The sequence below is a fragment of the Triturus cristatus genome, chromosome 9, assembly GCF_964204655.1.
Source record: "Triturus cristatus chromosome 9, aTriCri1.1, whole genome shotgun sequence".
Lineage (NCBI taxonomy): Eukaryota > Metazoa > Chordata > Amphibia > Caudata > Salamandridae > Triturus > Triturus cristatus.
In genome coordinates this window covers 181846826-181868174 of record NC_140592.1, presented here as the reverse complement: position 1 = coordinate 181868174, position 21349 = coordinate 181846826, and the positions used below count along the sequence as shown (strand labels likewise).

The window sequence follows — 21349 nt, the reverse complement described above, 5'->3', positions numbered from 1 at the left end:
TCAAAATCTACTTCTAATCCCTGGCAGCAGCCCGGAACCGTGACCCCAGCACACTCTGCACCAGCCAAGCCTGGCCTGTGCCAGAGGGAACAAAGACCACGAGGACGACTCCACTGCGACCCCGAGTCCGGCACCCAAGGACCTCCCTCGACACTCCTGAAGAAGCCTGCAGCCTCAGAACAAGGTGCCCTCTCCAACCGCTATCAACAGAGGGTAAGATTTCCCGACACCAAAAGGCACCCCGGCGCCCGCGGCCCCCTGTGCCTAATCCCGGGGTACCTACCTATCCTCCAACTACCCAACTTACCTCTCGAAGTGGTGGTGGCACCTGAAGAATCCTCGTCCCCAAGCTTGCAGTCTTTTTCTAAACCGGAGATTTCCCATTGAAATCAATTCAGCGCCCGAAGGCTCAAAAGCACCCTGCACCCAGCTGCCCGAGTGGCCCTGGCAGTGCAACCTCTACACCTATCTACTTCCCCACTTGCCCTGAGTAAGTGACCAGGAGCCCAGCTCCCACAGCCGCGTGGCCTGCTAGTCAGCAGCCACCAACCAAGGCCCCCCTACCTCTCATAGGATAACATTGGGCCTAACTCTCTCTGCACCCGGCCGCCCTTGTGCCGCTGAGGGTGAACCAACCGTACCTTCCTGACCCTGGGAGACCCCTGAGTCTAAGCGCAGAACCGTAACTCTGCCAGTCGAGTACTTACCTTTAAACCGATAACTCAATTTTCTCCATAGGGTAACATTGACTGGCTTTTCCTGAAATTTTTTCTAAGTGTGGACTTTTCAAAACTTAAAATATTCACCAAAAATCAGCCGAGTAACGAAAACGAAAATACTCACCTGCTCTTAGGTGAGCTCCCAGTGCTGGATCTTGGTGCCCAGCACTGACTCTGAAAAATACTTACAACTGTACTTACCAGTAACCCAATTTTCTTCCATAGGAAATCATTGACTGTTTTTCTGTGAATTTTTTTTTAAGTGTCAATTTCTGCAATCTTTAAATATTCTTTAAAAATCGTATAATATCTGAAAACCTAATTACTTACCTGTTTTGGATAAAGGTCCTGAGTCTAGGCACTGGATTACAAAAGTAACGAGAACCTACTATACCTGCAACTTGAATTTTCTGCCATAGGGAATCATTGACTGTTTTCTATGAAATGTTTTGTAAGTGTCAACTTTTAAAATGGCAAAATATTGTCTAAAAATCATCACAGTAATTAAGTCGACTTTTATCACTTGATTCCAAGTACTGACCCAGGACTGAATCTAGGATCCAGTCCTGGAATTCCAAAAGTAATCCTAAAAGTAATCTGCGGCAAATACACATCACACGTCACATAATTACTCTATTCAATGAAACATATATATACACTCCACATAATACCACTCAGTGCCACAGAATTAAACACAACATAATTACACTCTACTCAATGCAACATAAATACACTCCACAAAATACCACTCAGTACCACATAATTACACGTCAAATATTTGCACTCTTTTCAATGCAACATAAATACACTACACATACCACTAAGTTCCACGCCACATAATTACTCTACTCAATGCAACATAAATACACTCAATGTAATACCACTCAATGCCACATAAGTACACGTCATAATTACATTCTATTCAATGCAACAAATACACTCCAAATAATAACACTGTGCCACATAAGTACAAAAAAAAAAGAAGACATTTTTTATGTTAAAATGTTTTTTAAATCTGGTTGTTCAGTTGTATATAATGTTGTTAAAGCTAAAAAAAAATGCTTAACACTTTTTATTGTAACTTTTAAATATGCACATCCGCCTCAATGCTATACAACATAGCCAAAACTTCAGGATAAACACATAAGGTCCCAAAAGCGAGACCTATTGGCTATGCCAATGCTTGTTCACTCTTGTATTTGCCACAAGAGTAGGGGGACATAGTCAACTTCCGCACACTGCATTTTTAATATAGCTGATCAAGATCTGTTGTGGTGCAAGTTGTTCTCTTTAGGCTTATTCCGTTTGCTTTTGTATTCAATTAATTTGTTGCAAAGCTCAGCCTGGTCCCAGGAGCATTGGGATTGTATTTGTCACTATGCAATCTGCTGGCAGCATTCTTAGACATATAAAGTTGCCCAGTGTAATTTGGTTTATCATTTATTGATGTGGTGTATGTAATCAATGATCTTACAATCGGACATAGATTGGGATTTGGACATTAACAGCTGCTAGGACATTGGGTTACATATTACAAACATTATTTACTTATTAAAATTGAGAGACAAACCTTAACCTTTGAGGTAAAAGAAGAGGCCAGACTTGGTATTTGGAGATGAAGAACCTGCATCACTATTGCAGTATAAGTAATTATAAGTTCATCTGAAATAATTGTGTAACCAACATTGGAAGCTAGTGTATAGAAGTGAGGGGAAATGTCAAGCATAATTTTTTTGAAGGAAGTGGATGTCCCTAGTGCAACAGAAAGAGCATGCAAAGCTAAAGTTGTCCTACTTGCCTTGTATGCTCATGTAGTGAGGGATAACAGTTTAATTTTGACAGGCTGGAAGGCATGTGCTTGAAAGCGCTGCTTCTTCCTGCCAGTAGCATGATTGGGACCCCATGAATTAATTGGATATCAAGAAATACAGCTGCTAACGTTCATAATGAGAATAACATCTGATTGTTTTTGAGATGGAAAAATAAATAAAACACGCTAAGATCAGAGATCTTTTAATTTTTTTCTCATGATCATGTTGAGATTCTAGTGGCTTTGGGTTGCCTTAACATGAAAGTGTACTTTTTTAGGTCTCGGCTAGCGAAGGCTGCGCTTGCGCAGTCTCGCTCGCGAGATTTAATGACTTGGAGAAGAGGGGCTTGAACCCGCCCCTCTTCTCCCCTGTTCTCCATTGGCTGGCCTCTTGAATGCTGGCCAGCCATTGGAGCAGAGGTGAGTCATTCCGATTAGGCCCCGTCCTTTTCGGATCGGGGGGCGTGTTTTTTGCAAGAAGTCTCATTCTCTCCTCCAGCCAATGGCTGGAGGAGAGAAAAGACAAACACGCCCCCGAATCCGAAAATGCCGCTGCCTTTCTCTGAGGCATTTCTGCTCTGCCTCGGAGAAAGGCGGTGGTGTCTTCCGGTGCCCTCGGCTTGTTTAATTCGGTATTTCTCGTAGCTGTTTAAAGGCTTGCATACGAATTTGATACAAGTCATGGTAAGCGAGGCTCGCACTGTTTGCTCCTGTTAGTGAGATTAATTGAGGTGTAACCGGTCTCACCATCACGCACGCGAAAGAACAAACACCCTGCTACTATAAAACAGCCAGATAAACGATACCAGAGCGTCGCATATCCCAACAAGAACCAACAGTTCTGTCAACGTAATAGCGCTGCCTTTCTCCGAGGCATTTCTGCTCTGCCTCGGAGAAAGGCGGTGGTGTCTTCCAGTGCCCTCGGCTTGTTTAATTCGGTATTTCTCGTAGCTGTTTAAAGGCTTGCATACGAATTTGATACAAGTCATGGTAAGCGAGGCTCGCACTGTTTGCTCCTGTTAGTGAGATTAATTGAGGTGTAACCGGTCTCACCGTCACGCACGCGAAAGAACAAACACACTGCTACTATAAAACAGCCAGATAAACGATACCAGAGCGACGCATTTCTGACAGGGGGTGGAGAGCTGTGGGGGATGTGGTTGTTACTAGAAGTTATTTGTCCAGGGCGGGGCATCATCCAGGGTTCCAGTGTAGGGTGTAGGGTATGTTTTCAAGAAGCTCGCTCGACACGCTCTGTCTCTCGCCTTCGTTCACACTCTCGAGCTTTCTCAGAGCAGCTCTCATTGGTCGAAGAACAGAGTTGATGGGCTTGTTTCCGCTTTTGCATGCTCGAGGCATCGAGAGAAGCCCCCCCCCCCTCCCCCCTTTCTCTTTTGGAGCAGCCGGATGAAGCTCATTAGAGTTGCCATGCTTACGGCGGGTCACGTGGCTCCTGCTGCATGGATCTGTAAGTGTCAGCTCCCAGGGTCACCGGCTGGCTGCACAATGAAACAAATTAAGCTTCTTCTTAATTGGGAAGAATTTCGGAATATTGTACTTTGCGGGTTCTAATCATGCAAGTGTTGCTGTGCTACAATACAACACATTCTGATTACATGGCTTTGAAAGTGTGCCAGCACTTTGAGGCAAATCCCAAACACTTACTGGTCGATCTCATCATATAAAATCTTGGTTGCACAAGGCCAAATGGAGAATTGGGGAAAAAGTGGGATAGTCAAAAATGTGTTATTATGTATATACAGTGGGAAGGAAACAGGATTTGTTTTCTCAATTGATGCAGAGGTTCATACAATTTTTACAAATGTTTAATATCTGAGAAATTGCAATCTTGCATGACTTGAGGAACAAACATTAAAAATCACTTTAGCAGCTATTCTTTTTTTCCATTTTTATTGTAGGTTTGCTCATTTGGGAGTCGACAGATTGGAAGAGGTTGTTTCGTGTATGATAAGCGGTGGGACCATATCCGATGTGCACTTAATTTCATGGTTGATAAACATCTAAATTCGCAGATGTGGAAGTAAGTAGAAGTATGGCTTAATTAAATCCATGCAGATTTTCCAGAAGGGTTTTTTAAATTTCTAACATTCATCTAGAACTCCTAAAGCTTTTTTTAATTTAATTTTTCCTTCAACTGTCTTCTTTGTTACTTTTTTCCCTCCAGTAATTCTTAAACCATATTTGTTGAAATCCAAATGAGGTATTTTTTTCTTTTTGGGAAACAAAACACCAATCGGGATTAGACTGTAAAATAAAATCACTGCTTGGTTGAAATCATACTGGCAGTATCTCTTCTTTGGTCCACACTAAATTTATAAAGTAATAAAGATTTTGAACTTTGCACTATCTTATACATATTTTACATCTACAATTGTACATACTAGTCCCATAATTCTAGTCTTCATATTTGCTTAGGCACCATTCAGATAGTGACCAACAGAATGCTAGAGTATTTCTATATTCACTGCAGTTTTGTCTAATTGGAATTGTATAATTTGCTGTGTAAAGGAACCTTTGTCATTATATCTTCTCGCCTCTTTTTTTTTTTTTTTCTGCCCTTGCAGTGTACTACCTCTTAATATTTTCTCATTTTAATTGTATGAAATATAATCTAGACACTTTTAAATCTTATTCAAGACGACGATTAAGAGGAAATACTATCTGTTAGAAATTGTGTTCCTGCTTGACTGGGGTATAAGTCTTGGTCAAGCAGTAACCGTAACCCTAGTCGGGGTAAAGCACAAGCACACCCTAAATTAACCTGTGCACTCCCTATGGTAGCTTGACAGAGCAGGCAGGCTTAACTTTAGAGGCAATGTGTAAAGGATTTGTACAACACTTCAAACAGTAAAACAGTGAAAACACCACATGAAAAATTCCACACCAAGTTCGAAAAATGGAGCTTAGTTTTAGAAATAAAACCCGACCAAAATGACAAAAATCTCCTAAATAAAACTGGAGTGATGAATTTTTGAAGAATAAACTGTAAAATAGCACTTAGAATCATAAAGCATCAACCGGGGATATTTAGGTGCGCTTGACCGGATTAAATCTAAAGTTCAGACCAACCGCGATGGAGCACGGCTCGAATACAGTCCCAGGTTAGTCCCGCTGAAGTTTTACCTTCTCAGGTTTTGTGGCAAGAGTCGAGTTTGCTGGGGGAGAAGTTCGACAGGAGCAAGGAGAGCGTCGCTGGTGATGGCCCGTGTGGCGCGAAGAGCAGGGCGGGCTGGGGTCTTCCAGTGACGATCCATGCCAGGGGACAAGGATTAATGTGCGAAGAGAGAAACTTGTGGCAGCTCATGCTGATTCTCTGGGCTCATTTGTGTAGAGCTCAAAGCTTGACTTTAAGTGCTCAGGAACCACACCATTAACCCAGGGACCGGAGAGGTGCGTCTTGGGGTTCAGGAACTCATTGAAGATTGGTCTGGGAGTTGTAGGAAGACTGTTATATCCCTGAGGTTCCAATAAGGAGGTCAGCCAACTAGCCCTTTGTGTCCCTCTGGGGTCCTTGGTTCAAGATGGGTTCCAGGTCCAGTTCTTCCACTCCAGGCAAGAGGGCAGCAGGTCACATATCAAGGCAGCAGCTCCTTCAGAGTCCAGCTGATTGATGGTTCTTTCAGCAGGGCAGCTGTCCTTTTTCCTAGCAGAGTATCCACATGTCCAGAGGTGTACTGAAGTGGTGGTGTCAGAGGTCCAGTACTTAAACCCAGTTGGGCCTTTGAACTGGGGGAGACTTTAAAGACAGGCCTTTGAAGTGCATAGGGGTCCTTCCTTTGCTGCTTTGGCTCCAGACTCACCATAGGGGGATTATGCAGCCCTTTTGTGTGTGGACAGGATGCAGCCTGTTCAAGTGTAAGTGAGGCTGTGTCCAGCTCCTCCTTCCCATCCTCTCAGGATGGCCCATCTGGTTACTCATAAGCTCCCATTGTGTGTGGCTGTCTAGGTGGAATACACAAAATCCAGCTGTCACCAACCTCAGTCATGTGATCAGAGACAAGCATCAGGCACCAAGTGGCTGCTGCAAGAAAATGACAACTTTCTAAAACTTGAATTTTAAGAGTTGTAATTTAAGTTTCCCCAATAATTTAGCTCATTTAAGGGATACGCCAGGTAAGTGGCAGAACGTCAGCATCCGATCCCACCACAGATGCAGCAAACTTCTATCTTTTTTTGTAGGTGAGGCTGTGACTCCCAGAGCCAAGGATACCAGAGACAACACAGCTCTGTCCCTCCCACCCTTCAAGCAACCACAACTTTAAAACCCCTTTAGTGCGGATTTTCTGGCTCACAGACACCCTGTAGAAGACAGGATCTGCCATTTTCTCCAAGGGTGACCAGCCATTACGTCCAACAGATGGGTTCTTTAAATTGCCTGATGGGACTATGCCCTCCTATTTCAGGGAGGCTGACGGGGGACCAGTTGCCCATTCTACGCAGAATGTATAGGCGCCTATGTGAAAGGAGTCATAGAGAGAGTTCCGTCCTTCGAAGCAGTAACTGGATGTTATTCCTGCTACTTCCTTTGCCAAAGAAGGACCGATGTCTCTGGACAAATCAAAAAAACTCACGCTAACCCACATTCTGCCTGCTCTGAATCCTTGAGTCTGGATGGAAAAACAAATTCTGTATCAACTGGTGCCATTTGTGGTTCACAGTGGTCAGGAGCATTTCTAGTTTGCAGTGTTTCCTTTTGACCTCACCTGTAGTCCTTGGGTTTTCACAATGCCACAGATCACCTACAGAGGTTGGGGAATAGAGTCTTCTCAAACCTTGATAACTGGCTGTTAAAAGCGTACTTGCCCCAGGTAGTCATAAACCACCTCCAGACTACTGCAAACCTATTGATATCATTAGGGTTCACTATCAATGTGCTGGTGTCGCACCTGCCGCCTTTGCAAATGTTCCTGTTCGTGGGACCCATCCTGGATACAGTGCAATAGTGCGTCTTTCCACCAGAGTGGATAATCCAGGACATTCAGGCTATAATTCTGCTGTTTCAGCCTCTGACCTGGATATTAGTGTGGATGACTCTGGGGCTGTTGGCCTCCTGCATCGCGCTGGTCAAGAATGCTAGATTGCACATGTGTGCTGAAGTGCCACTGGACACTACCGCAGGGGAACCTATCCGATTCCATCCAGGTTTCAAAGGACAATAGAAAATATCTCCTATATTGGCTGCTCTAATTCAACAGGGACAGTGGTAGACACCTCTCCTTTCCCCACTTACAGCGAACATTGGTGACGGATAAGTCACTGCTGGTTTTGGGAAGCCATCAGGGAGATGTGTAGCTCAGAGGAAACCTGGCTCCTCATCAGTCTGTTGGAGCTATGGTTGATATGCTTGGCATTGAAGGGCTTCCTGCATGCCATCAAAGGTCGGTTCTCACAAACACCATCTCTGCCATGTGGCACTGCAACAATCATGGTGCAGGGGGGTCTTTGGGTCTGTGCGTACATAGAAGCATTGTGCCTCTTTAAGTGACTGAATAAAAATGGCATTTCTCTGGTTGTGAACCACCTGACAAGATCTCTAAACACCAGGGAGACTAACTCGCCCATAGATGCTTTCTCGGATCATGAATGCCAGTTACACCTGAAAATGGTGCAGGGCATATTCCAGCGGTGGGTACAAGCCTGGCTCAATCTTTTCTCCACCGTAGTGAACACAACACTTTTGGGCTCTGGCGTTTTCGAGCAGGTTGTCTAACAAAAACATACTCCACCTGTAGTAGAGCTATGGGCTCCTATAAGCCGTTCCCGTATTGAGGTGCAGGTCACGCTGGCAAGTCATCTTAGTGTCTCCAGTTTTGGCCAAGAGAGTGTGGTAACTGAAACTCTTGGGTATGTACATCCGTCCTCTGATCAAACTGCCACTTCAGGAGGATCTTGCAACTGGTCTTGCACCTGAGCCTGCGCAACCTGCATCTCTAATCACTTAGATTGAATGGTAGCAGTTGATTCAATTTAAGCTCCCTCTTAAGGTTGTTAATGTTATGTTGGCACCCTATTCATACACAAAAGAAAACTATGGTCTCTATAAAAAACTAAGTCATCAGAAAAAATACTGAATAGGTTGAATGAAATGATTTAGGAAAACAACTGAGTCCCATCACCCACTGAGGTGGCTTGCTTCATCATTTGGGATCTCCACTCCACTGCACGCCCGTGTTAGATCCAGGGCTGCAACCTTCTCAACAGTAGAAGGGAGTTGAGGCAGATGTTTCCTTCAGTGGCCAAAAATAGTGTCCACTATAGTCCCAAAATGAGGAGGTAAAGTTCAAATATCGAAAGGGTGATGGTTGCAGTGCCAGTAATGTGAAAGAGAAGTGGTGTTAAAATTGACTACCAGGATACTGACCAATTTTAATAAATGCTATCCTAATGTCAAAACTAAAAACAGTGCAAATACAGTTTGAAAGAATAACTGTAGTAAGTCCGCAAGGATGAAGGTCTACATGTTTCAGCCCCTGGATCTTTTGATCCGGGCTTTCGTCAGGACCTATAAAGATGAAATTGCTACTGCAAAACAGTGAAACAAAATATGTGTACAAAAAGTCTCAATAGAAAGCAGTTGATACCATACAACCTGTGAATCCTGGATGTAGTGAATTTCACACGAATATTGGACTCATTCCTAAAATACAAAGACAAAAATATATTTTCTACTGTATATTTCACAACCTATACAAAATATTACTGTTGTCAAAGACAATCATCATAGAACTTCTATGTTGATAATAGTTGAAAATTAACTACCTTTAAGTGTATATCTTGCAAATTACTTGATTTCAAAAATTGTAATGCACTTACCCGTCTTTGTGTGGGAGTGCACCTCACCACACCTGGCATCCGCTCGAGGAATGAGGCCTGCTCTGTTATGAAGGTAAAAAATGTAAAAGCCACATTTTAAAGTCAAAATTACTTCAAATAGTGGCTACCTATCAATATTAGAACTGTCACGCAAATCATACAAGACCAGGATATGACTTGCTGTCATGTATGGCCAGAACTTGCTTACACGCAACAATGTGTTTCAAAATGCCCAGTAGTTGTGGAAACATACATTTACACAACCTCCATCCACCTCTTCTGTCACTAGTGAATTACTAAGACGGGAGTACCAAACCTTTTCTGTATTCAGTGTTTGTAAGCAGTGTCAAAAATGCGTAACAAATTGCCCTGGTGCCGTTATAAAGTGTGACTCTGTCCTCCTTTAAAGTGGTATATATGGGGATGTTCTAAAATCTACTGCCCAAACTGTGTGATTGTAGGAAGAGTCATAGTCAAAAGCACCCTTTATCAACAGAGCAAACACTCAGTCAAAATAGTCACAAGAGCGAAAGTACAAAACCACTTGGTACTAGAAGTTAAACACCTTACCTATCTGTCGGTACCTCGATCTGGACTGAGCCGGAAGGGGAGGTAACCAAACGGACCAAGGTTCCTGTTTAAATACTTGCCCTAGTTCTATATGCCGTTCCCGTATTGAGGTGCAGGTCATGCTTGCAAGTCATCTTAGTGTCTCCAGTTTTGGCCAAGAGAGTGGTAACTGGAACTCTTGGGTATGTACATCTGTCCTCTGATCAAACTGCCGCTTCGGGAGGATCTTGCAATTGAGCCTGCGCAACCTGCATCTCTAATCACTTAGATTGAATGGTAGCAGTTGATTCAATTTGAGCTCCCTCTTAGGGTTGTTAATGTTGTCTTGGCACCCTCCCACAAAATCGGTGTATAATTGGCTTTCGCACTAGTTTGTGGTTTTGTGCAGCAACTGCCAGATAGACTTATTACATGCCAAACTACTGGATGTTTTGTTGTTTGCTTTATCTGTGGCCAAGCAAGGACTTGCACTGGACACTGTTAAAGGCTATTTGTCGGCTCTTTCAGCATTTTTTTGGTTGCCAAGCCAGACTTCTTTGCTCAAATTTCTTGTTGTGATGAGGTTTCTAAAGGTTTACAACGTACATTCCTGTCGAAGGCCTTTGTGATGCCATAGTGGGACTTGAATTTGGTTCTTACCTTTTTGATGTTTACCGCCTTTGAGCCAATGTAATTTTGCCCGCTGTTCATTTTGACCCTGAAGCCAGTCTTTTTAGCGGTGATATCAGTTTGTCACGTGAGTGAACTCCATGCACTTTCGGTCCATCCACCGTATTCATCCACTTTGCCAGACAAACTTATGCTGATGTTTTGAGTTGCATTCCTGCTGACAATAGTGACTTATTTTCACGTCGAACAAGCTGGTAACCTTCCAGTCTGCTTTGCCTCACCTCACCGCTTATAAAAGGAGGGACTTTATTGTTTGGATCCAATCCGTTTGTGCATTGATTGTATAACAAAAAAAGCCCTTCATACTTGTCACACCCAACAAAAAATATATAAAATGGCACCACCCTCAAGCAAGCATCATTTATGGGGTGTGGTCATGCTCCAATAGCAATTCAAAGTCAGACCCTCTGCCCGGGTGTGATACTTTTTCCGAGCCCGGTGCCAAGGGACCTAAACATCAAAAATTCATTAAAATTTGTGTAGGAACTGAAGATTATTAAACTGTTTGAAAAGGTTTGGTGTATGTAAAGTAAGGGCTTTCTGTTTAGTTTCCAGCCCTGACAAAGTAATTGGGCAAGACCCCCAACACAATGAAACACTTGTTGGCAATGGGCAAGAAATAATAGAGTGAACATCGAACAAAAATGAACCTTTTATCTGAAACTTAATTGCAGAATTTGCTCTTTTAAATTTACATGTGCTTAAGGCTGTATAATTGTACATGAAAGCTTTGGATTCATATAGGGATGTGGGGTGGGCATCCTCCCTTTCAAGCACTGCATTACATGTTCAGCTTGAGAGATATAGTATTCACTGAAACGTGAACCCTAGGATTCCTAAAATCCCCCTCAAATATAACTGTTTTAGACCTTGTTGGTAAACTTACGTTCGAGGCATATGAGCTGCAGATGTACACTGTGCATAGATCGCCATCTGGTGTTGGGCTCGGATGCTTTCACTTTGTTGTTGTCTTGGAAGAGTCTTTTGTAGTCACGAGATAGGTGACTCCTCCCTGGGACGATAGTGCGCATGGGCATCGACTCCATCCTCAGATTGGTTTTTTTCCGCCATCTGGTTCGGATGTAACTTCTGCGCTCCGGTTCGGCACCATATTCTCCAAACCTTTTTGACGCGCAATCTATCTAAAACTCGACGGTATTGTTTTCGATCGCCTCGGAGCAGAAATCCAAACCCCGCTCGGACCCGGAAAAATCGGCGCCAAAAGCGGTTACCGAACAAGAAGAACTTTTTCTACTGGATCCTACCGACCCAAAACAAAAAACTCTCCACTTAGACCTCAAAACAGGACAGGTGGCTGCTGTTCCACACAAGAAGAGGAAGCTGGACACACCAGACACTCCTGCAGTGCCTGTGAAGAGAAAAGACTGTGCCACTTCACCTATATGACCCTCTTCTCCTTCCTAAGCCTGTCTCTCTTCCACATTCTCCAAACCTTCCACCACACTCACCACCATCACTGGATGATGATGATTTAGGGGGTGGGGGAGGCAACAATGACCCTTTCACTGACCCTGATGACGACATGGACGTACCACAAGACGATTGGGGCGATTATGATGACCCAATAGATCCTCCAGACCTCCCTGATCCCCAAGCATAGCCAACAAAGCCATCTCCCCCAGATGACAATATTGGCTTTGGTCAGCTTTTAAATAGAGCTGCTCTCTACCATGGTGTTCAGATGCATTCTGATCCTGCAGCCGAGGACTTTCTTCTAGACACCTTTGAACAGTCACAAAAGACTGTACAAACCTGGCAATGATAAAGGGTGTCGTTAAACATAACCCTGACGTATTCAAGGACCCCGTGAGAGCGAGAATTCTCAATTCCAGGATTGACAAAAAATATAAACCTGCTCCCGATGATCCCACTTACATCAAGGATCAACTACCTTTAGACTCACTAGTGGTAACTAATGCTAGAAAACGCGGCACCTCTGGATAGTCTAAGTTGTTAGATGCCTGTGGCAAGAGTTGCTGCCCAAGCAGCTAATCACTGGCGGATAGCCAACACACAGGCGTTACTTGCTAGGTACAATAGGGCTCACAATGACCAACTAGAAACCCTATTGCAACATTTACCTGACCAATATAAAACCAAGGCAAATGATTTAATCCAGGAGGGCAAATTAATAACCAATGCATCAATTAAGTGTGCCCTTGATGCAGCTGACTCAGCCTCTAGGGCCATTAACACTAGTGTATTACTCAGACGATATGTCTGGTTACGCATCTCAGGCTTCAAACAGGAGGTACAGACAATTATCCTCAATCAGCCGTTCAATCAAGAACAATTTTTTGGACCGGCTGTAGACACCACTCTAGAGAAAATGAAAAAGGACACGGAGACTGCTAAATCCATGGGGGCATTACAGTCTCTATCCACACGTGGTTCCTTTCGTCACTCCTTCTATAGAGGAGCATCCAAAAATATCGGAACAGACACCCCCTCTTCTTCCTACAAAAACACCACGCAAACATCCCCCAACAGAGGCTATTTTAGAGGCGGATACAGAGGAAATAACAAAGTGAGAGGCTGAGGTAACAACAACACTGGCGCCTCCCCCACTAATAAATAGTGACTACCCTCCACTCCCCCCAGACCATTCCACCCCTGTCAGAGAGACTATCACAGTTCATACCTGTCTGGAATTCCATCACGACAGACAAGTGGGTAAGAGAAATTGTCCAGTATGGTTAGTGCCTGGAACTTACAGCAACCCCACCCACCATACAACCCAAACAGCATCCAATGTCCACTGAACATCTCACACTCTTAAAACAAGAGGTTCTCACACTGCTTCAAAAGCAGGCAATAGAACTATTTCCCTTACAGCATCAACAAGCAGGGGTGTACTCGCTGTATTTCTTAATCCCCAAAAAGGACGGCACCCTACGGCCAATACTCGACCTCAGACCCATCAATCTCTACATACAGTCAGATCATTTTCACATGATCACTCTTCAACAGGTCCTCCCACTACTTCAACAAGGCGACTTCCTTGCCACACTAGACCTCAAGGACGCCTACTTCCACATTCCCATACACCCTACTCACAGGAAATATCTAAGATTCGTACTGGACGGACAACACTATCCGTTCAAAGTCCTTCCATTCGGGGTGACCACCGCAACCAGGGAGTTTACAAAGTGCCTTGCAGTAGTAGCAGCACACTTGAGAAGACCACAAATCCATGTCTTTCCATACCTCGACGACTGGCTGATAATAGCCAAGTCATTCAACCAGTGTGTTCATCACACTCATCAAACCGTCCAGCTGCTACACGACTTGGGATTCACAGTAAACTACACCAAGTCACATCTTCAACCCTCACACATACATCAGTATCTAGGGGCCACATTGGATACCTCCAGAGTTCTGGCATATCCCAATCCAGCCAGGATAACCAGCATACAAACACTAATCACCAAATTTCAGCCACAGCATTCCCTCCCAGCTAGGGTATTCATGCAACTCATAGGAATGATGGCATCTTGCATTTTTTGTCGTACCTCATGCAAGGCTTCAGATGCGCCCCTTACTAGAATGCCTAGCACGTCAGTGGAACCAGGCTCAAGGACAACTTGCAGATCTGGTGTTGGTGGACAGCCGCACACATTGCTCTCTGTAGTGGTGGAACACACAAAACCTTTCCAAAGGGTGGCCGTTCCTAGAGCCAGTTCCACAGCTAGTGCTAACAGCAGACGCGTCACTCGCCGGCTGGAGAGCCCATCTCCTAAACAACACAATTCAAGGCAAATGGACCACTCAACAGAAAGTGTTCCACATCAATCACCTAGAATTACTGGCAATCTTTCTAGCATTAAAATCATTCCAAGTACATCTACATCACAAGACAGTCCTAGTCCAGATGGACAACATGACAGCCATGTATTACATACAAAAGCAGGGAGGTACACATTCTTTGCAGCTGTCTCAGCTGGCACAAAACATTTGGAGATGGGCCATTCCACAAAACGTATACCTTCTGGCAGAACATCTTCCAGGAGTTCACAATCAGATTGCGGCTCTGCTAAGTCGACAGACACTGCAGATACACGAATGGGAACTTCATCCCCAAGTTCTTCAACCATTTTTCCAAATGTGGGGTCAACCAGACATAGATCTGTTCGCCAAACACACAAATGCAAAATGCCCAACCTTCGCTGCCAGGTTTCCACACCCGTTGTCCACAGGCAATGCGATATGGATGAACTGGTGAGGCAGATTTGCGTACCCTTTTCCGCCACTCCCACTGATTCCCCTAGTAATACGCAAGCTCAGACAACAGTCTCTCAGGATGATCCTGGTAGCTCCCACATGGGCATGGCAACCATGGTTCACAACACTACTGGAACGTTCAGTAGTTCCACACCAAAATAGACGTGTCTCCCCAATGTTGCTAACGCACAACAATGGAGACATAAGGCACCCCGATCCAGGTCAACTGAATCTAGCGATCTGGCTCCTGAAGTCCTAGAGTTCGGTCATCTTAACCTTCCACCAGACTGTATGAACATCATTAAACAAGCCAGACGCCCCACTACTAGAGCTTGATATGCAGCAAAATGGAAAAGATACTGCAATAACAATAACATCGATCCACTGGATGCTTCAATCCAGGACATAATTTGCTATTTACTACACTTTCATAAGATTACACCTAGCGGCTCTTGCCGCTTATTTACAAAACAGACAACACTTGTCACTATTTAGAGTACCTGCAATTAAAGCATTTAGGATAATTCCCTCCCAGACTGCCACCCTCTCCGGTGTGGAGTTTAAACATTGTTCTTACCAGGCTCATGGGTCCCCCATTTGAACCTCTACACAAATGTGAACTGCAGTAACTCAAATGGAAAGTAGCTTTCCTTGTCGCAGTTACCTTTCTCAGGAGAGTAAGTGAGATCCAGGCTTTAACCATACAAGAACCATTCTTACAAATGCATCGTAACAAGGTGGTTCTTAGAACAAATCTCTGCTTTTCATCTTAACCAATCAGTTGAGTTACCGGTGTTTTTCCAAAACCCAGACTCTGTAGCAGAGAGAGCTCTTCACACACTTGACGTCAAAAGAGCCCTACTTTATTACATTGACAGAACTAAACCCTTTAGAAAGACAAATCAACTGTTTGTAGCCTTCTCACCACCTCATAAAGGTAACCCCATCTACAAAGCTGGGATCGCTAGGTTGATAGTAAAATGCATTCAAATATGCTACCAGTAGGCTAAACGCACATTAACAATTCCCCCTAAAGCGCACTCAACATGCAAACTAGGAGCTTCCAAGGCACTCTTATGGAACATTCCCTTAGATGACATCTGTAAAGCAGCAACATGGTCTAGACCACACACCTTCACCAAACTATTGTGTTGACATGCAGGCTAAGCAACATGCTTCAGTAGGCCAAGCTGTTCTTAATACTTTTTCAAACCACTGCAACAGATACAGGTGACCACCGCTAGGAAAGATACTGCTGTACTGTCTGCGCACAGTGTACAATCGGCAGCTCATATGCCTTGAACGGAAAATGCTACTTACCAGTATGCATCTGTTCTTGGCATGTAGAGCTGCAGAGTTGTACACGCCCACCCGCCTCCCCGGAACCTGTATCTGTTCCAGTACTATCTTAATTTGATACATTCACATGGATATCTTTTTAGCTCTTACTGACTCCATCATTTCCCATCATGGCATACAACAATCTGAGGATGGAGTCGATGCCCATGGGCACTATCGTCCAAGGGAGGAGTCCCCTATCTCGTGACTACAAAAGACTCTTCCAAGACAACAACAAAGTGTAAGCATCCGAGCCCAACACCAGATGGTGATCTAAGAACAGTGTACAACTCTGCAGCTCTACATGCCAAGAACAGATGCATACTGTTAAGTTGCATTTTCCTTTCTAGCTGTGGAGTGAAGAGATCAACTTTATTTTCACATTGTACCAATTGACCCACCAGATAGGAAGGGTTTGAACTGTGATGCAGGCTGTTTTCAGTTTGTGTTTTGAAGCCACAACCGATTTTAACTCATGTCAGCCTTTCCTCCGATGGGTCCTGCAAATGATGAGGCCTTCCAGGCTCTAAATATAGTCTAGCTTGTTACTCCTGAACACAATTTGACCTGATGTTCTCTTAGTACAGGCCTCAAAGTAATGTCAAATGTTTGTAAGTGAAGTAGCCTCCAGAGGTATGGGAGTGAAGAATTCTCATCCGAGTCTGTCTCCACTGGTTTTAAAAGCGAATTTTAGGTCCAGGACGGCAGCTCTATTGATGAAATATACTTAATTTGTGAACCGAGTTTAAACAAAAGTGCTTGCAAGTAAATAATCTTACTGAACAGTTATTAAAAACTTCACAGAATACTACAAAAACATAAACCCATAAAGGTGCTAAAATTGACTGCGCTGACAATCGTTTCCTCCAGAAGTTTTTCTATAATCTTCGACGGCATGGGACTCTTTCTTTAATTCATAACAAGCAATAGCACTTTTAGTGTACAGATGTAAATGTACCACAGTTAATGCAGAAAAGTATTCACTCTTTTACTGTAGATTTGTTTGCTTAATAGTTCAAATGTATTGCAAATTTTTATTTTTACATAACACATTTCCTGTTTGTTACTTGCACATCCTACAATTTTGATATTATTACAAAGTTAATAAAAAAAACATTGCAGGTATACTATACAAAAAAAGCATTTCTAAAAGTTCATGCAATATCCTTACTCATGTTATGCGGCAATCATCAGTAGTTTTGCGGCGGAAGCGATATAAAAATGTATTATGTTGCTCTTAATGTCTTTACTGCTCCAACTGTACTGGGTCCTTTACGATCAGAGAAACTACAGCATTTCCATTTACCACAGAGGCAATTATCCTCTGCCTAATCTTTCTCCGCCGATAAGAGGTGTGGAAATAAGGGTGGGCAAACACCTTCTTAACTGTCCAATGAGGACCATTAATTGACGACCAACTCGGATTCAAAACCAGATTTAGATAGACCACTCTTAAAACTATACTGTAGAAATAAAGAATAGCAATAGGAAGGCCGAACCTCCTGAAAAAGTTATGTCGTGTTAGGATTGCACAGACCAAAAGCTCTGCAATTGCAACTCCAAAGAAAAGAAGTAACACCTCTTGCTTTTTCTCTCTGCAACACATTTAAATCATTAATAAACAGCACAGTTTTAATGGAAAAAAATAAAAGGACTCCGTGGTAGACTCAGGCAGTTATTAGATTAATTAGGTTATTGTATTATAGATTCAGAATTCATTCTAACCAGCAGCTGTTTGAAAATTTCATCCAAGTATATCACAGCTCGTAGAAAAACCCCAAACATTTAGGCAGGCTCCATCGGATGACTATTTAAATCAGTTTACAGAGTTACAAAGTCCCACCACCAGGCAGAATGATAGTTTGTTGTCTAACAGTTAGAATCCGATGAAGGGAAAGGGTTTAAAATTAAAGTCCATATATGGGCAAGTCCATTAGCATAAACAAGAGAAAAAGAAAAGTTTGGAATGGTGCTGCAAAGGTTTCACTCAATCAGCTACGAACTAGCTTCCGCAAAGCATTCCACGTTCGCAAAAAATCAGTCAGCACAGCAGGGAGACCATTCAAGACACCAACTTCAACTGTGACCAGTACAACAGATGCATCCCACAAGGGTTGGGGAGCACACACAGGCAACCTGAAAGTGACAATGGAACAGCTCAGATGCGCTGAGACACATCAATTACCTGGGAATTAAGACATTTTTCCTAATCCAGAGGGCTTCCCAATCACACATAACCGGTCAAACCATACTAGTCTAAACGGCCAACACACAACCATGTTTTAGCTCAACAAACAAGGAGGCACGAAATCTTTCACCTCGAGCAAATTAGCCCTGGATGGAAATGGCCGATACCAAGGAAGCTCACACTGCAGAGTCCATCTACCAGGAAAACATACCACTGAGGTAGACATACTAAGCAGACAGGATAGCAACTCCCACACATGGGAACTAAAACAAGAGACACTGGGGAAAAAAAATTAAGCTCTGGGGGAGACCAAAAAATAGATCTGAAAAAAAGGCAAAATGCCAACAGTTTTCCTCCAAGTTTCTACACCACCAGTCAGAAGGTAATGCTCTGTCAATAAACTGGTCAGGTAGATTTGCATGCACTTTTCCTCTGATTCCCCTGATACTAAAGATGCCTGAGAAAGCCTGACAACCAGGGACAAGACTCCTCCTCATAGCCCCATAATGGGCCAGACAGACCTGGCACTCAGACGTACTAGTGATGTCCAGGGGACAAATTATCACAATCGAAGCAGAACATGATCTACTGACCATGCAAGAGGGGAGAGTGTACTACTTGGAGCCAGTAACACTCCTACTAGCGGCCTGGCTCCTGAATATCTAGAATTCAGACGTATACAACTGCTGCCCAGGACAATGGAAATCTTTAGAAAGGCAAGGAAAGCAAGCACAGGGAAATGCTATGCTGCAAAATGGAGCAGAAACATTCACTGGTAAACAGATAACAGAAAGATGGAGACAATGACAAACAGGAAACTGCATTGACATACCTCACTGACCTTTCAGATACTGGGCTAACCTATGCATCATTAAAGGTGGATCTTTACACCGTGCTGAGGCAGTTAATGGTAGACCTGTTTGAACCTATGCACAAAAGGGATCTCAAATCACTCGCACTCAAGGCGGCATTTCTTATTGCAGTCACATCACTAAGCAGAGTGAGCAAGCTTCAAGCGCCAACAATACAGGAACCATACCTACAAATACACAAGGACAAAGTGGTTCTTCGATCCACCTCCGTGTCTGCCCATAGTGGTAACACACCTTCATGTCAACCAAAGCCTACAGCTACCGACTTTCTTCCAAGAGGCTAAGAGACAGATGGAAAAAGCCCTGCACCTGTTGGATGGAAGGAGGGCTTTAATGTACTATCTGCAAAAAACAAAACCGTTTCATAAAGGCAGCCTGTTTGTCTCCTTCACCAAGGCAAACAAAGGTTCACCAATAACTAAGGGGATAGTCTCAAGATGGATAGCAGATACATTACGTACTCGCTATTCCAGTGCGGCATGACACTGCCCACATGTCAGAGAACTCACTCAACTAGAAGAAAGGGAGCAACACTGGTGTTCTTAGCAAACTTACCCATGGATGCAAGCTGCACAGCAGCAACATGGGCCTCACCACACACCTTTACAAAACATTGTGTGGACTTTCAAATGAACAGGGAAGCATAGGTGGGACAGAAGGTACTACAAAACCTGTTTGCTAACATTTCCTCATTTCATCCCAATGAACCCAAGGGAAAGGATACCGCTATATAATCTAATGCACAGCATGTAAATCCAGAGAAATGATTCATGCTGCAAAACGAAATGGTTACTTACCAGTAGGAGTAGTTTTGCAGCTTGAAGAGTTTTCTGTATATGAATGCGACCCACAAGCCTCCTCAGAAATATATTATGATGGAGCCAGGTGTGGAAGGGGAAAAAAAGAGGAAGTACACTAAAAACGGAAAGAAAAAAGAATCCAAAGATGGCTACTACACACAGGAAGTCCAGTGGCACACAAGGAATGGACATACCACCGAATGGTAGTCGACGACACTGGCAAAATAAATGCACAGCACGTGAATCCAGAAAACATCTTCAAGCTGCAAAACTATTCCTACTGATAAGTAACAATTTCGTTATCTTGGTGTGCTTTCTCATGTAGGCTGTCTGTGTGTTAGGAGTTTTATCATGCTGACCTGGGACTTTAGAGGTACATGAATTGGTTGACACTATGCAGCAGGGAAGCTGTGGTGCCATCTTCTTGCTGTGACTGGTGCAGCGCCCTACAGTGCCTTGTTCTTTGTCCTGAGTTTGTAAGGGGTCGTGGATTTCCTCGCAACTCAGGAGGGCATTTTCTCTGGCTTCTGTGATTGAACCATCTCAAATCAAGCAGAGCAACCTAAAGTTGCCTTTTTGTATGGTGATCATTGATAGGAAGACTATCGCCTCCCTCTCATTTCCCAAACTGCCCTTATGACTAGAATTGACAAGGGCAACCTTTTCTGCAACCCTTTATGCATTTCATAAGCATAAACCAGATAATAGAAAGTTCTGAGGCAAAGGTGCCCTGTTTGATGGAGATAAAATCCTAGATGGTCTTTCATCTTATTTCAAATTGCAATAAACTACAAATTTTCATATATAAACTTCATTTAGAATCGATTCTGCAACCACACACAAGTTTATTCTTTTTGGTAAGTATTTGCCTCAATTTGTGAATAGACAAATGTGGCAAGGGATAAGTCTAGCACTACATTTGTTTTGGGACATCTGTATAAAGATAGATTTGCATGCTATTAACGTAAAGAGAATCATTACCATAGTGGGTATCTTCCCATTACCATAGTGGGTATCTTCCTTTCCCTGATGCCATTTTCTGGTGTATTCATCTTTTAGATTCAGGTTAAAATAATCTCTGGCAATATTTTCAGGATGCACAAGGGTGGGGGTGGCACATTCATGGTAGCACAGGACTTTAATACACATGAAATCCTCTTGATAGCTTCCCTTTTAAACATGTGGTCAGATGTTACGGTCTGGGATGATAGTCCTACATTTCTGTAGATCACCGATGGACGTTTTCAAACTCAGAGCACATATCAATAGAGAATGGGGAGACTTATTACTTAGAGTGGAATGTGAAC

At 43.4% G+C, this 21349-nt stretch overlaps 1 protein-coding gene across 1 annotated transcript in view; it reads left to right on the top strand.

The window, feature by feature from the left end:
- ATXN7 (ataxin 7) overlaps positions 1 to 21349 on the top strand; it is a 312870-nt gene that overhangs the window by 265215 nt on the left and 26306 nt on the right. The window contains exon 9 of the mRNA XM_085624702.1: positions 4449 to 4570. Within this exon, the coding sequence (XP_085480828.1) occupies positions 4449 to 4570 (122 nt within the window). The remainder of the gene's footprint in view (positions 1 to 4448; positions 4571 to 21349) is intronic.